This window comes from Canis lupus, chromosome 4, assembly GCF_011100685.1.
Source record: "Canis lupus familiaris isolate Mischka breed German Shepherd chromosome 4, alternate assembly UU_Cfam_GSD_1.0, whole genome shotgun sequence".
In the NCBI taxonomy this organism is placed as follows: Eukaryota; Metazoa; Chordata; class Mammalia; order Carnivora; family Canidae; genus Canis; species Canis lupus.
The window spans coordinates 64,586,777-64,604,025 of NC_049225.1; the positions used below are offsets into that span (position 1 = coordinate 64,586,777).

The 17,249-nt window shown below is 38.6% G+C and overlaps 2 protein-coding genes and 1 long non-coding RNA gene across 7 annotated transcripts in view; 1 reads left to right on the forward strand and 2 right to left on the reverse strand.

Moving 5' to 3' along the window:
- Positions 1–17,249, forward strand: part of LOC111095612 (amyloid beta A4 precursor protein-binding family B member 1-interacting protein-like) — a 90,821-nt gene that overhangs the window by 16,033 nt on the left and 57,539 nt on the right. The gene's annotated exons all lie outside the window — the stretch shown is intronic.
- LOC102151185 overlaps positions 1–17,249 on the reverse strand; it is a 30,800-nt gene that overhangs the window by 4,025 nt on the left and 9,526 nt on the right. The window lies entirely within an intron of this gene.
- On the reverse strand, positions 10,015–11,683 carry LOC119871538 (non-histone chromosomal protein HMG-17-like). Its single transcript, XM_038535138.1, has one exon. It carries the CDS (start codon positions 11,619–11,621, stop codon positions 11,241–11,243), a length of 381 nt encoding a protein of 126 aa, XP_038391066.1. The 5' UTR covers positions 11,622–11,683; the 3' UTR covers positions 10,015–11,240.

The following is a 17,249-nucleotide window of genomic DNA, read 5'->3' on the forward strand; positions in this document are numbered from 1 at the left end:
CATCTTGAACTGTAATGCTAAATCAGAAATTATATTATTGCCCATAACTAGCATCCTGCTGACTTTCACTTAAATATCAGGACCCAAATTATTTTATATTTCACTTCAGAATGTGGTACAATGTGCTATGCCATTTTATCTTCTTGGCCTCATCTTAGAATTTATTATACACTCTCCTTTTTATGAGCTACACAAACCATTGGTGATAGTGATGAGAAGCACTTTATATAGCTTTGGATTCTTGTATGGTGTATGAAAAAATAAAAATCATCTTTTAGGTCTTGATGGTGTATTCCTGCCAATCCCAAGATGTTGATTTAGCTGTCCCGAATGTCACATGATGTGCCTCTCCATAATCCTGTACTCAGGCCATTGCAGAATTGCTGACATGACTTTAGTGTGCTGTGCCAGGTCAAATATATTCTTTTGAATTATGCCAGCAGTGAGGAAGAAACATGAGTATGGATCTCAAAGTGGAAGTAAAGGTGAGTGGATGGAAAATCACTCTTTTTGAATATGGTGGTAGAGGAAGAATTGAGTGTACATGACTTTAACCACCATCAAAAAAGAGGAGGAAAATAGGTGTTAGACTAAGAGAAGAAAAGTTTTCCATTTTGAGAAGAGAAAGAGAAAGTTTATGAGGAAAGAGAAGAATGAAGTCACTGTCAAGAGAAACAAAGGAAAGGAACAGGCCTCAGTGACCCAGTTCATCCTGATAGACTGCATTTAAGAGCAAAATCCAGATCCTTATGAGTTGTAGATGGAAGTTGAGAAAGTAGATGAAGACTGGGAAAAAGTAGAGTTTATATAGTTATTTTAATCTGGCATTTAAAACTTTAAAACTCCAATTTAAGGGGTTTTTCTTTTTTTTTTTAATAGCCTGGCAAGATTTAAAAGTTGCATTCATCTTTAAATATATACTAGAATGAATGCTTAAAGTAAGCTCACTGTTGGTAAGCTGTTACAGCACAGAACATGCAAACCAAAAGTGCTGGAACTATCATAAAATGGACTCCTACATTAAAATTATATATATGTAATTATATATCTATATCTATCTATCTATAAATAAATATATATATATATATAGAGAGAGAGAGAGAGAGAGAGAGGCTCATTTAACAACAGAATTCAGGACTCAGGAGAAAAGACTAGATCTGAGAAGGAGTTTTTAAAAGTGGCTTTAAAATATTCTACAGTTTTTGTTAGCATTGCTTTTTCTACAGATTGGATTATACCGGAAGGTGTAATTCATATGTTTAGGACTGCTCACTTAAACCACAATACAAACAGAAAGATGTGAAAATGCTGCCTTATGCTCAAATTCATGACAGGCTATTTGAAGGGCTGCCAGCAACATTGCTGTTATGTTAGCATTTCTGACCTGGCTTCACGTTCTCCTAGACTGTTTCTTCGGATGTGAGAAGAATGTAAGCCAAAACCACCAGGGAGCATTCTTCGCACCCAAGCACTTGAGACAGTTTGGGTGTCCAAAATGTTGAAAAGGTCAGATACAGTTGTTCTCATAGAATCTATTCTGGAGGTCATGGGGTCAGAATGTCTGCACATGTGCACAAACCAAGAGGCCCATAAAAGCCTGATAGGAGGCAGCAGTACCCCATAAAAGGTCACACCCAGCCAGAATCCAACAACATTTGAAAGGCGTCTGCTATAGAGAAGAAATATGAGACTGACAGCATTGGTAGCAGCAGCAGCACAGAGATGGATGGGGATTAATCATGGTAAAATACGGAGCAAAAGAGACAGCAAATTCTGCCAAGCATGAATACTTCTCTACTCACATGTTTCACAAAGTACACTCTTCAAAGTACAAGCCGATTGGCCAAGGTCAGGTTGATCTTTGCTAGGCTAAAAGAAGCAGCTGCTGAGTGTATATCTTGGCCAATGGGGAACACATAAGGATTTTTAATGTTAACAAAAGGAAAATTATTGTGATTCAACAATAGAAAAACTTCTGATAACACAACAGGAATCAAAATTGCATTCCCATGGAAAAAAAATGCATTCCCTCTCTGTGCTCATGCCATAAACTTTGGGATAGTACCCATTTATAAAGATTCTTGGTTGTCATTAGCCTATGGATCTCCAGGACTTTTCTTTTCAATGTATGCCCCTTGTGTTTGTTAGATTTAGCATAGCATCTTGCCTTATTTCATAATCTCTCCTCGTTGAAGCACCTTTAAGCAAAACATGTTACATGACAGCTTTTGGAAGACTGAACGGGTTAGCCCTAAGCAGTGCAGTTTACAGGGCTCTCAGGAAGGGTACCACAGCTGAAATAGCATCCCTCGGTTCTATCAAGGTACACCAACTAACTGGTAAAGATTTACTTCCTTGATACTCATAAAGGCTCTTTAATCTTCAGATATTTTTGTTTAGTTTTGTTCGTTTCTTTTTAACTTAAATACTGAAGCTTTTGGTAGGTGATTTTTCCCTGTTTCTTTATCCTTTTGTATGATTATGAAAGTTTTGTATAATAAGCATGCTGTGTTGACAGTAAGAAAGAAAAAAAGATGTTAAAAAGGAAACAACAAAGATGGACTTAAAAACAAGTGATATACAATGAAATACCACTTAACACTGAAAAGAAATGAACCATTGACACATGCTATCACCCGGATGAAACTCAAAATAAACTGAATGGAAGAAGGAAGTCTGACAAATGGACACATTGTATGATTCCATTTATATAAAATTCCAGGAAATACACAGATTAATGCAGAGTGACAGATCCACTGGAGCTTGGGGATGCGGGTTGGTGACGGAGAGGCAGCAGGGAGGGATTGCAAAGGGGCTTCAGGAAACTTGGAAGTGATGTATCTTTTGGAAGTTCATTTTCTTGACTGAGTGGATTGTTTCACATATATATTATATATATGTATATATATATATAATATATATATATACCAAATATATATACCAAATCATACACTTTAAATATGTACAGTTTATCATATGTCAATTATACTTCAATAAAACTATTGAAATAGATTCCAAGAAAGGAGGAAACTGAGTACTGTGTTGCCGTCTTCTTCTTCTTCTTCTCCTCCTCCTCCTTCCTCCTCCTCCTCCTCCTCCTCCTCTTCTTCTTTCTTCTTCTTCTTCTTCTTCTTCTTCTTCTTCTTCTTCTTCTTCTTCTTCTTCTTCTTCTTCTTCTTCAAGATTTTATTTATTTATGAAAGAGAGAGAGGAAAAGGAGGGGGAAGAGCAGAGGGACAGGGATAAGCAGACTCCAGGGTGAGTACAGAGTCTGACAGGGTTGGAGGAGTTAGGAAGATCATGAGCTGAGCTGAAGTCAGATGTTTGACTGACTGGGACACCCAGGCACCCCACCTTACCCTTTATTATTATTGTTTTTATGATTATTATCATTGTTACACACTTTTTACAGTGAGGTGATAGAGCAAAGGGCAAATAATGCACAGCATTGTATGTCATAAAATAAGGCATTTGAAGGGAGAGAAGAAGAAACTTACCTTAACCATTGGCCTGACCAGTGTTTTGTCAGTTGTTGTTCAAGAACACTAATCTGGGGACGCCTGGGTGGCTGTCCGTTAAGCATCTGCCTTCGGCTCAGGTCATGATCCTGGGTTCCTGGGATCAAGCCCCACATCAGGCTCTCTGCTCAGTGGGAAGCCTGCTTCTCCCCCTACCTGCTTGGGTGTTCTTTCTCTCTGTCTCTCTCTCTGTCAAATAAGTGAATAAAATCTTCACCAACCTGAATTTCCTTTGATCTAATCCCATAATTTTCAGCACTTTTCTGTCCTCTTGTAGTAACAGTGTTAGGGATCCCAGCATACACTCTAAAGACAGCATCTCAAATATCCTGCTTTCCCCAGAGTCAAATTAATTCTCTAGTTTCTAGCACTTTGAGGATAATTTTTCTTTAAAGATTTTATTCATTTGTTCATGACAGACAGAGAGAGAGAGAGGCAGAGACACAGGCAGAGGGAGAAGCAGGCTTCATGCAGGGAGCCCGACATGGGACTCCATCCCGGGTCACCAGGATCACACCCCGGGCTGAAGGCGGCACTAAACCTCTGGGCCACTGGGGCTGCCCAAGGGTAATTTTTTATGATGTCATTTTATACTTGTTTAGGTATAGGTCTTTCTACCATCTTTAAAAACTCTTAAGTTTTTTAGGAGAGAGTCCACTTCTACACCATTATTATAAACCATTGGCTTTCTCAAGATCTTTAATGAACTATTAAATGATCTCCCAACCAGATTGTTGTAGTCCTGCTGCCTTTGGTTGAACTTCCTCAGATGTCAGTGGCTGGTTGGTTCAAGGGAACAAAATTCCTGAACACTCCGCTCTGTCACCCAGTGGATGCTAGAGTCAGCCTGATTTATGTCTGAGTTCTTCATACACTTTGGGCACAACCTCCAATACCTGGCTGCAGCTTAAGGCTTCCCAGATAGGTTAGCCACTTTCTTCTTTCTGTCCACTGTGGATGGGTCTCCAGCATGTCCCAGCTCATTCCTTCTTCCTTCACAGCAGCTGTGAGCTGACCGTTGTATCTGATCTTCAAGCAGTCGTGATGGTTCTGCCTTTAATCATTCAGCAACACACAGGTTTTGCTGTGAGGCAGGCAGGGAGAAGGGTAAAGGGAAGTGATTTAAATGTGTTAGTCCTTAAATATAAGATTTCTTTCTCTTTATGTTTTGGATTTGGGGTTTAAACATCTCCTGAACCAAGGAAAGGATCAGGCAGTAGCTCATTTTTGGATCTTTCCACAGGATGGGACATGAAACCAGTAGGTGAACACATGACTGTTGAAGACAGGGAAGGGTGTAAGGCATTTGGAGGCAGAAGAGATGAAGCAAGATCAAGAACATTAGTGTTAATTAGAAACCTTCCTTTGTACCCTGGTTAGAAGCTTGCTTTTTCATATGCTTCTGTGCTTCTTTCTAGAGGCATTCTTAAAGATTTTTTTTTTTAAATTTTTTAAATTTATTTATGATAGTCACAGAGAGAGAGAGAGAGAGAGGCAGAGACACAGGCAGAGGGAGAAGCAGGCTCCATGCACCGGGAGCCCGACGTGGGATTCGATCCCGGGTCTCCAGGATCGCGCCCTGAGCCAAAGGCAGGCGCCAAACCGCTGCGCCACCCAGGGATCCCTCTAGAGGCATTCTGCTTAGAAAATTGTCTCCTACTAGCAAACTTTCAAAGCAGAAAAAAAAAGACTGAAAGACTGATGTCAGGAAATGTGCTTTTTCCTTTGTTTTTCTCTTTGTGGAAAAGACCCTTATTTGCTCACCAAATGTCCATGCCCCTTCTATCCATCTTCTTTCTTACTAATAGAATTCTGTTTTTGTTTGCTTGGTTATTAGATATTTTCAGCTGAAACACTTGATTTCCTAGCCTCTCTTGTAGATAGGAGTGGCCAATAAGGCAGAAATGGAAGTTTATGTGTAGGTCTTCTGGGAAAACTACTTAAAAGGGTCACAGACAACTAGCATGTACCTCCCTTGCTCCTACTGATTTCTCTCCTTGATTAGAACCTGTGGCCAGAGCTCCAGAAGCCATCTTCTTTTTGAGAGATAACCTTGAGGAAGAAGCTATACAAAACAAGTAGTTGGAAGGGTTGTGTGGATCTCTGATTATTTTCTAAGGCCATCATATCATTTCTGAAGGGCTGTATTATCTATTACCGCATAGCAAATTACCACAAGTTTATCAGCTTAAAACAACACTCATTTATTATCTCATAGTTCCCTTGGGTCATGAGTCTGGGCATAAGTCCTTTGCTCTAGGTCTCACAAGGTTTCGATCAAGGTGCAGCCAGCATTTTCATCAAGAGTCTTGACTGGGGAAAGAATCTGCTTCTGGGATCACTCAGGATATTGGCATAATTTATTTCCTTGCAGTTGTAGAACTGAGGTCTCCATTTTCATGCTAGCTGTCCTCCAGGGAGTACTCTCAGCATGTAGTCCAGGACAACTCCATGTGGCCATCTCTCTAGTTTACAATATGGCTGTTAGCTTCTTCAAGGCCAGCAGAAGAATCTCTCTCTTTAGAAAAGGCCCCTTCCTTTTTTAAAAGGCTTTTGCTTGATGAAGTCAGGTGACCCAGAATAATCTCCCTTTGGGGGAACTCAAAAAACAGTCAATTTAGGACCTTAATTACATCGGTAAAGTTCTTTCACCTTTGCCTCATATGATATCCTAATCAGGTGAGTGACTTCCCATCATATTCACAGGTCTTGCCCACACTCAAAAGGCATGGGTAGGGCAGCCCTGGTGGCCAGCGGTTTAACGCCACCTACAGCCTGGGGTGTGATCCTGGGGACCTGGGATCGAGTCCCACATCGAGCTTCCTGCACAGAGCCTGCTTCTCCCTCTGCCTGTGTCTCTGCCCCCTCTCCCTCTGTCTCTATGAATAAATAAAAACCTTTACAAAAAAAAAAACAAAAAAAAGGCATGCATAGCAGAAGGGGAGAAGCTTGGAGGATATCTTAGAGTTCTGCTTACAACACTCTACCCATGGGCTTTACATCCAGAGGATGAACTTCTCATTTCTTTGGCCAAATAGACAGGGACATCTGTATTACTTGCAATCAAACACAATTCCTAATTGTTAAAATATCTGGAAAGTAATTATAATGGAAAATATATAAAAGAATAAGTTAAAAAAAGTAACTTCAAATTAATACAAAAACATGTTAGTTAAATGCATAAATTTAAACAAGAGTCAAAAATAAAAGTCCTCATATATATAATAAAACATGTAATCATATATTTATACATATATGCATCTGTATTTTAAAAAATTGAATCACACCTCACATGGTATTGTCATAAAATGTTCATGTTTGTTAATGCCTTCCCTCCAAAAGACTACTAGGAATTCACGTTTAGTCAGTCAAACATGCTGGGTTTATTGTTCGTTGCAAAGAATACTTCACACCATGGAGAACTCTGTAGTGTGTTGGTAAAATGGTGTTTGAAGGGATTTAGAGGATTCATGCTGTGGTTTGGTGACTTTGGAGAAGAAGTCAAGGAAATGGAGATTTGCTTACTCTGGAATGGGTGCTATCAGGAAATGGGGAAAATTCTATGATTGAGTATCCTAATAAATCTTTTCTAGAAGAAGGAAAGACTAGAAGGAAAATAAAGCTGTGAGGAAGCATCAGTCAAATTAGCCAAAAGATATTTGATATTTCTGTGGTTTGTGCAGTGCCCTGTGCTTAGAAAAAATTATGAAGTGGTTTTTATAGTGACAGAGAAATAGAACCTCATGTTGATATTCTGTGAGATTGTTTTGTTTGAACAGGAGAAAACCGAGTCTTAGCTGGAAGGGCCAGGTCAGCTCCTAACAATTAGCAGTAGTGAGTGAGGCCCAGCTGTAAGCATCAGGCCAAGTTCCTGGATGTCAGTGGCTGCTTTTCTCTTTCTCCCAGAGAATCTCTCTACTGAGAGAAAAAGAGAGACACAAATGATGTAATACATTGCATTGAACTAGGGATAGAGAGGGAACATTCCTCAGCATCTTAAAAGCCATCTATGAAAAGCCCACAACAAATGTCATTCTCAATGGGGAAACACTAGGAGTCTTTCCCCTAAGATCAGGAACAAGACAGGGATGTCCACTCTCACCACTGCTATTCAACATAGTACTAGAAGTCCTAGCTGCAGCAATCAGGCAACAAAAAGAAATAAAAGGCATTCAAATTGGCAAAGAAGAAGTCAAACTCTCCCTCTTCACAGATGGCATAGTACTGTACATAGAAAACCCAAAAGACTCCACCCCAAAATTGCTAGAACTCATACAGCAATTTGGCAGTGTGGCAGGATACAAAATCAATGCCCAGAAGTCAGTGACATTTCTATACACTAACAATGAGACTGAAGAAAGAGAAATTAAGGAATCAATCCCATTTACAATTGCACCCAAAAGCATAAGATCCTAGGAATTAACCTAACCAAAGAGACAAAGGACCTATACCCTAAAAACTAGAGAACACTTCTGAAAGAAATTGAGGAAGACACAAAGAGATGGAAAAATATTCCATGCTCATGGATTGGCAGAATTAATATTGTGAAAAGTCAATGTTACCCAGGGCAATTTACATATTTAATGCAATCCCTATCAAAATACCATGAACTTTCTTCAGAGAGTTGGAACAAATTATCTTAAGATTTGTGTGGAATCAGAAAAGACCCCAAATAGCCAGGGGAATATTAAAAAAAAAAAAAAAAACGTAGCTAGGGGCATCACAATGCCAGATTTCAGGTCATACTACAAAGCTGTGATCATCAAGACAGTGTGGGACTGGCGCAAAAACAGACACATAGATCAGTGGAACAGAATAGAGAATCCAGAAGTGGACCCTCAACTTTATGGTCAACTAATATTCGACAAAGTAGGAAAGACTATCCACTGGAAAAAAGACAGCCTCTTCAATAAATGGTGCTGGGAAAATTGGACAGCCACACGCAGAAGAATGAAACTAGACCATTCTCTTACACCATACACAAAAAGAAACTCAAAATGGATGAAAGATCTAAATGTGAGACAAGATTCCATCAAAATCCTAGAGGAGAACACAGGCAACACCCTTTTTTAACTTGGCCACAGCAACTTCTTGTAAGATACATCCATGAAGGCAAGAGAAACAAAAGCAAAAATGTTTTATTGGGACTTCATCAAGATAAGAATCTTCTGCACAGCAAAAGAAACAGTCAACAAAACTAAAAGACAACCTACAGAATGGGAGAAGATATTTGCAAATGACCTATCAGATAAAGGGCTTAGTATCCAAGATCTATAAAGAGCTTATTAAACTCAACACCCAAGAAGCAAACAATCCAATCATGAAATGGGCAAAAGACATGAACAGAAATTTCACAGAGGAAGACATAGACATGGCCAACACGCACATGAGAAAATGCTCCACATCACTGGCCATCAGGGAAATACAAACCAAAGCCACAATGAGATACCACCTCACACCAGTGAGAATGGGGAAAATAAACAAGACAGGAAACAACAAATGTTGGAGAGAATGTGGAGAAAGGGGAACCCTCCTGCACTGTTGGTGGGAATGTGAACTGGTGCAGCCACTCTGGAAAACTGTGTGGAGGTTCCTCAAAGAGTTAAAAATAGATCTGCCCTACGACCCAGCAATTGCACTTCTGGGGATTTACCCCAAAGATACAGATGCAGTGAAATGCCAGGACACCTGTGCCCCGATGTTTATAGCAGCAATGTCCACAATAGCCAAAGGTGGAAGGAGCCTCGGTGTCCATTGAAAGATGAATGGATAAAGATGTGGTTTATATATACAATGGAATATTACTCAGCCATTAGAAACGACAAATACCCACCATTTGCTTTGACATGGATGGAACTGGAGGGTATTATGCTGAGTGAAATAAGTCAATCGGAGAAGGGCAAACATTATATGGTCTCATTAATTTGGGGAATATAAAAATAGTGAAAGGGAATAAAGGGGAAAGGAGAGAAAATGGGTGGGAAATATCAGACAGGGTGACAGAACATGAAAGACTCCTAACTCTGGGAAACAAACAAGGGGTAGTGGAAAGGGAGGTGGGCAGGGGGGTTGGGGTGACTGGGTGATGGGCACTGAGGGGGGCATTTGATGGGATGAGAACTGGGTGTTATGCTATATGTTGGCAAATTGAACTCCAATAAAAAGAAATTTAAAAAAAGAACTAGGGATAGAGCAACTATAATCAGTCTATTACACACATAAATATATATGTAGAAATATAATGTTGTTAATAGTTCTAGACTTCATTTCAAGGCATTTCCATGTTTGAAATGTCCTATTTTGGTGGCATGCACACACACACACACACATATACATACATATATGAAATACAAACCTATATATACTTACAGATATATATTTTTAAGAGGAGGCATTACTCTAAAGATAACTATAGACACATTTATAATACATAATATATAACATCTACTATATCTACTTTGTTGAGAAAAAGCATTATTAACCATCTGCACCCTGAATCAGTATATTAGTGAGAACTTGTAGGATTTATCTCGATTGGTCTTTGTTTCAAAATTGTATAAAATAAACAACTAACTGCTGTTGCTAATATCAACATTTTCTAAAAATATGTTGAGTATGTTGTGTCCTTCTAAATATTTATCTTTTTTAATAACCTCAATAAGCTATATTTTGGGAAGCTTTTTGGGTGGGCAAATAAATACTTCCAACCGAGACAAAATGAAGAACAGTTCAGTTTAGCATTTAGAGATTCCTCTAGCATTTACAGAGATTCCCTTCTTATCTACTCATCGAAATGTCCTTTGTCCAAAATAGGTCTAGTCTATAATGATTTTCTCCTTAAAGTTGGAGAAAGTGAGTTTCTACCCACTGGTTGAACAACCACTCTGTTTTCCCATTTGTTTGTTTGTTTGTTTGTTTTCCAAGCCAAACTGTATCCAGCTTTATTAAAGATACTTTTCATAATCATGGTATTTCAGGAAGGACATGGGCGGACGATTGTTAACAGCATACAACAACTTTTAAAGCCCCTTCTTCAATGGACTACCAAAATCAGAAAGCCACTATAAAACCCAATGAATTCTTCATGTGATGCTCTGAACAGGGAAAGTTTAGAGTGAGGGTTGACAGTTCACATTTAGCATGTTGTTTAACAACTTTTCACAAGCCGACCCTGACTTTCAGGAAATGAAATGAAAATGGTAGAATTATCAATCTGAAGATCTACAAGCTAAAAAAAAAAAGGAACTCTTGAGGGACGCCATCTCAGTGGTGACAATGTAAAGTCCGGATTGCATAACATACTGGGAACCATTTCTTGGGGTCAGGTTCCAACAGGTCTCTGGGTTTAAGAGAATCAAGTCTATGTTGAAGGCAGAGAGAGAGAAGAGGACATAAAAAAATGAATTTTAGTCTTTCCACACCACCAAGGTGGCTCATGTATGCCAACATCAAAGAATCCCTCCTCCTGGGAGTCCAGAGGAAGTTTCTCAAAACTAGAAGGGAAAGGTGTTTTTCCCCTTGTTATCAATCTAGCTTCGGAGATATTCTATTAGTGACATATGCCCTTCCCCCAAAACAACAATGAAATGTTCTGTGTGCTAACAACATAGCTTTTAAAAAAAAGTAAAACAAAATTCTGCATTTTTATAAAACTTGATAAAAAATAATATTTCAAACTGTACAGGCACCAGAAGTAGACAGTTATCAAAAAATGCACACACTTCACTTGGCATCTCCAGCACCTTCAGCTTTCTGTGCCTGGTCTGTTTTGGCATCTCCGTTTCCTGCAGGGTTATTTCCATCCTTGCCAGCATCAGCTTTCATCTTTTGCCCTTTGGGTACCTTCTCTCCCTTCCTTTCAGGGGCCTTTTTAGGCTTGGGCTCTGGCTTTGGAGGAGCAGGTTTAGCAGATAACCTTGCAGATCTTCTCTGTGGCTCATCCTTCACCTTGGCTTGATCTCTTTTAGCATCCCCTTCAGCCTTTCTCTTGGGCATGGTGGTGACGGCGGCAGGACGCAAGCGCTGGACGCGGGGACTCAGTGGCACGGGCTTTGGCTGGTCCGGGGGTCGTTCTAGCCTCTTCTTCTTCACACTGTACCCCATCTTTTTATTAAAGAAAGTGGCCCTTTCCAAATTCACTCTGAAGTTCCAGCTGGAATATTGTGCATTCCTCACCTTTTCAGTCTTTCAAGTATTGCAAACCTTCTCTACAAAGTGCACAGTTATCTGAAATGAAATGTGGATTGCTTGTAAAAATAAGTAAGGAAAACTTGTAATTTCCTAGAAAAAAGTCAGAAAATGAGAGTTATCTTTGAGTGTTTGGATTGAATTTCAGTATTCAAAGGATGAAATCTTTCAGAATCTTTCATTTAACGTTGTTGAAAAAGGTGTGATGTAAGCACAATACCGAACCTTCTTTCCATAACTCCTGGAAGGCTGCCATAGAACATGCATTTACATCAAGTCTTTGAGATGAGTAAGCAGTTACCATAGATCAGCTTAGCAGCCAAAAGGGCACCAAATTCATTATTCAGTTTCTCGGTTCTTAATTTTGCCAGGTGTTCTATACACATGCCTCCTGCAATCTGTAAACTGAAATGTTATTTTATATCCAGGTCACCTGATAAATTAAAGGGAAAGAGAACAGGTATTGCTGTCTCTTGAGAAGGTACCTTGATGAAGCAGGTGATTTTTATCACCTTCCACATCATATGGTATAATTGCCCAGATGCTGGAGGGGATATCCTGCCAAACTCTGAACTCTATGAGAGTCATTTGTATGCCTAGGCTGGTCGTGATTGAGCTCAAGTGCCCAAAAAGATGATCTGGACTATAATACAGTCAGGCATAGTCTCCCACCCTTGGTTTATCCATTCTAGGTTTATTTCCTATTCCTATTTGGCCACTGAAGCACCCTCATTGCTCTCAGTTGATGCCTCTGGTGAGTTGAGGCAGCCCACTTACCTGAGGTTTGGTTGATTTTCAAACACCAACCCAGAAAATGCATTCTGAAGGTATCTGCTTCAGATTTCCTAAAGTCATGTGTGGAAAGTCTACTCATAGAGAAGGTAAAGTTTAAGTCTTAGTTGCAAGAGATACATGAGACAAATCTAATTTTCCTATTCTACCATAGTTCTATACCTCTAATATTAAAGATTATATTTTAAAATCAAAAGATTGATGTGATGCATCATACCTCTATACTGCTTTATCTCTATTTTTAAAAAAATTTTATTTATTTATGATAGTCACACACAGAGAGAGAGAGGCAGAGACACAGGCAGAGAGAGAAGCAGGCTCCATGCACCGGGAACCCGACATGGGACTCGATCCCGGGTCTCCAGGATCACACCCTGGGCCAAAGGCAGGCGCCAAACCGCTGCGCCACCCAGGGATCCCTATACCGCTATATCTCTAATATTAACTGTGTAATGCATACCTCTGTACTTCTAATATTAAAGATTATATTTTAACATCACAGGGTTGATGTGAAAAAACTAAGATAATTGATGAAAATAATTTGTAAATACCAAGCAGATTGATTCTATAGGCATTGTAGTGATGGAAGTAATGGTATTATTATTATCATCATCATCATCATCATCACTACCATTATTACTACTGTTATTATCATTGGTAGTAGTTATAGTAGTAGCATTAGGAAGGATATAGTAGATCTGTTTCTGTTCAAGTCACCAAAGACTTAAGAATGGGAAGGACACTAAGGATTTAATTGCTAGTTAATAATTTGCTGATGATTATTATATTTTTTCTAGCCATGTAGAAATACATAGCTTTATTTTTTTCTTAGAGATTCCAGGCATGTTACCTATATATATTTATGTTTATGTGTGTGTTTAACATGCCAATAAATACTAAGATGAGCACATATTCACATATGTGTGTGTGTGTAATATGCCAATAAATACTAAGATGAGCACATATTCATTAATGTTGTGCATGTATTTTGTAAGTACCATCCATGATGTAATGTGTGATATTATATCACATTATAACTTTATTCACACATGTTATAGTACACATCAAGTTAAACAGAAGCTAATACCTCATAACAAAGACCAACTATCATATATATTAATTAAAATCCGATCTTAGTTCTCTTACAAAGTATAAATTATCATAATATTGTGTAAAAATGTTAAATTGATCTTGGAAATGCAAGTATTTACACATATATGTGTACTTCTAGCACATTGTTTTACTAACAAGTACCAGTAAGTCTAATGAAGGCAGCTCAGTGTAGTTCAAACAAGTGTTTAATGCAGACAACATGAGCATAAATCTTGTCTGTTCTTAATAGGCCTTAGAGATAGGAACCTATTTTATAGATAAAAGTAAATGCTAAAATTATAATCTTAATGTGCATATTTAACCAGTTTTATAATTTTACAATCGTTTGATTTGAGGCATTTTTAAAATATGCATTACCTAGAGAGTGAAGTCTACTCTTCTATCTTTGTTTCAGTGAGAGTGTAGAACTGACATTATCATGTCTCTATATGTAAGACTCTTTGTGGCATGTCCAGTAGTGATAATGTGCTTTGAACCATCACCAGTCCTCTGTCCTTTGTGACATTCATCCATGAATAAAGTGAGAAGAGGTAGAAAATATAACAAAATGGTAACCAAAGCCAATTTTAATTGATGTAGAAAAAAATATCAACCCCACTTGGTGGAGAACTTTAGCTTTATTTTCCAGAATCTTTCCTCATCTGCCTGTAGCAAAACTTAATCTATAGGGTTTATTTATAAAATCGAGAAAGACTTTCAAGATTTGCATGAAGTAAAGTTATTTAACCAATTTGAGTGGACTGGTGGAGGGTTGTAAAAATTATGCTATTTTATCACTTTATCTAATTTATCAAATTTGATGAAGTGTGAATGTTTGTGATTTAAGTTCATACAAACTTCCTTCTATTGGCGACTTTGACCCAGCTCTTACTTGGGCATAATTAAGTTGATGTATATATACACACAGTATAAAAGAGCCAGATGTAAAGTGATAAATGTATTTTGGATATCAGTCTTTTGGATATTTATTTTCCATATCATAGCAAATCTCTAGAAGATTGACTGAATATCTTTGATCAGTCTAGATATTTGGCATTGCATTGATAAGGTTTCTGAAAACAGCCATGGTAATTGGTTTAATAGACTATAAATAAAACACATGTGCTCCTGATGAGCACACACATTTTTTTTAAGATTTTATTTATTTATTCATGAGAGGCAGGGAGAGAGAGAGAGAGAGAGAGGCAGAGAGAGAAGCAGGCTCCATGCAAGGAGCCCGACATGGGACTTGATCCCGGGTCTCCAGGATCACACCCTGGGCTGAAGGTGACGTTAAACTGCTGAGCCACCCAGGCTGCCCAGCACACACATTTTTAAAATTAAATCCTACTTACTGTTTATTCTTGTAATGATCTGTTATATCTAATTGACCTTTAGTGTTGCAGTGAATTGTATTACCTAATGAAAAATGTCTCTATTCTTCTTTCTGCCTTTGCTAATTAGTTTTAAAAGTGCCTAAAACACATTTTTTTTCTCTTTGAAGGTATTTTTGTGACATTTGGTAAATGTTATTTTTTTATGTGTAAATATATATAACCACTGTAAATGTGTGTGTGTGTGTGTGTGTGTGTGTTAACAGATGAGGATTCAGTTTCTTTGTAGTGGGGACAGACACTATAATTCAATCTGAAAGATGAACAATTTAAAATTTTAATTACTGGTAGACTATTGTACTTTCAAACTTTCTTATGTTTGGGATTCCTTCAGAGCACCTCAAGGACAATTTAAGACTCAATTAATTGAATTCTTTTAAAAAAAAGATTTATTTGTTAGAGAGAGAGAGAGAGAGAGAGGGATAGTGAGAGAGAGCAGAGTGTCCTTGCAAGCAGGAGAAGGGTCAGAGAGAGAGGGAGAGAATGCTCAAACAGACTCCCCACTGAGCATGGAGCCTCATGTGGGGCTGGACCCCATGACCCCTAGAGCATGACCTGAGCTGAAATCAAGAGTTGGACACTCAACCGACTGAGCCACTCACGTGCCTCACAATTAATTGAATCTTAAATGAATAATTATGAAAAAGATATTCTGCGTTGAATCAGAGTGTATTGGCAGCAAAGAAATGGCACACTCAAAGGGCTTAACGAGAGTTATTAATGAAGGGATTATTTAGGTAAGTGCGGGCAGGGTTAAGGGAACCAAGAGGTAGTGAAACAGCTGGGGCTAGCAGCAGTGGGGAGTCGTTATCATCCCTATGCTTCAGATGCTAGAAGCTGCAGAAGGGAGGACAGTTGTGGCCAAAAGGGCAGTGATCATGGGTCACATAGGAATAAATACTCTACCTCTCTCTTCCAGCTTCCCATTGCCTGCTGGTACCTCCCATTCATTGATCTCAGCTAGAAGCCGGAGGTTAGCCTTCTATGGCACAGATCAAGATGGAGAAGTAGAAAATGGATCTGATCTGGGAAGCCAGAAACAATTAGCACAGACCCTGTATTCGATTTTTTATTTCTGTTGTAACAGATTATCACAAATTTTGTGGCTTAAAAATAACACAAATTTATTCTCTTATGGTTCTGAAGGTCAGAAGTCCTAAATTTAAGGTGTCTACAGGACTACATTCCTTCTGGAGGCTCTCGGGGAAAGTTAGTTTCCTTGCCTTTACCAGTTTCTAGAGACTGTGTATTCCTAGACTCCTGGCCTTCCTCCAATCACTCCACCCTCTGCTCTGTTGTCTCAGGTCCTCCTCTCACTCTGACCCTCTTGTCTCCCTCTCCTAAGGACCCTTGTGGATACATTAAGCCCACCCATGTAATCCAGAATAATGTCTTCAATTCAAAATCCTTAACTTAATCCCATCTGCAAAATCCCTTTCGCCACATAAAGTAATGTACTCACAGATTCTGAGGATTAGGACATGGACATCTTTGGGGAGCCATTTTTCTGTTTGCAGACCACAGACCCCAACTAGCCTATTAATGTGAAAGAAATTGAAGTCTCTGCTATAGGGAGATTAAAACTAGAGACTGTGTTTACACATTTCACGACTAACAACGAGTTACTTTTATCATTCGAAGAGTGTTTTCTTTTTTGAAGAATGGAAAAAATGTCAAACTAATATTCTGTTTAATGTTAACATGGTTGTATATATGTAGGCCTTTATATTTTGAATATCTTCTAAATGTTCAACTTCTCAAGTTACCTTCTCCATATCTCATGGCATGACTACTTCAACATTTTTCATTGAAAAAAAAAAACTGACTTGGGGAAATAATAATTAGTAAGGTTTATTGAGTTGTTAGGTTTTTCTAGCCATTTTCATATACAATGTCCCTGTAAGAAAGATACTATTATTAACTGCATTTTAGAGATGATGAAACAGATATATAGATTAAGTAATATGTAATATAACTAATAAGTGGATATGTTGGACATCATTTTCTATTCATTTCCCTAGATCAATTTTCCACTCTGCATGGCTCTGGGAGGTTGAACTATTCACATTGCATGATCCAGGCCCTCTTTTTCTCTGGTTTCTGATTGGCTTTAACTAAAGGGAGAGGTCAGCAAGCTTGGTGGTGGAAGAAGAGAGAAATGGTGTTGCTTTTCATTACTGTACTGTCACTCCATCTCCCTTCCTGTCCTGCTGCATAGAGAGTCTGCTTTCTTATGTAGCTATAGCTTCTGTTAGGTGTTCTTTCC

Bases quoted from the DNA above. Each gene is read 5' to 3' on its own strand.
- LOC119871538 (XM_038535138.1), bottom strand. From the start codon at position 11,621: ATGGGGTACAGTGTGAAGAAGAAGAGGCTAGAACGACCCCCGGACCAG.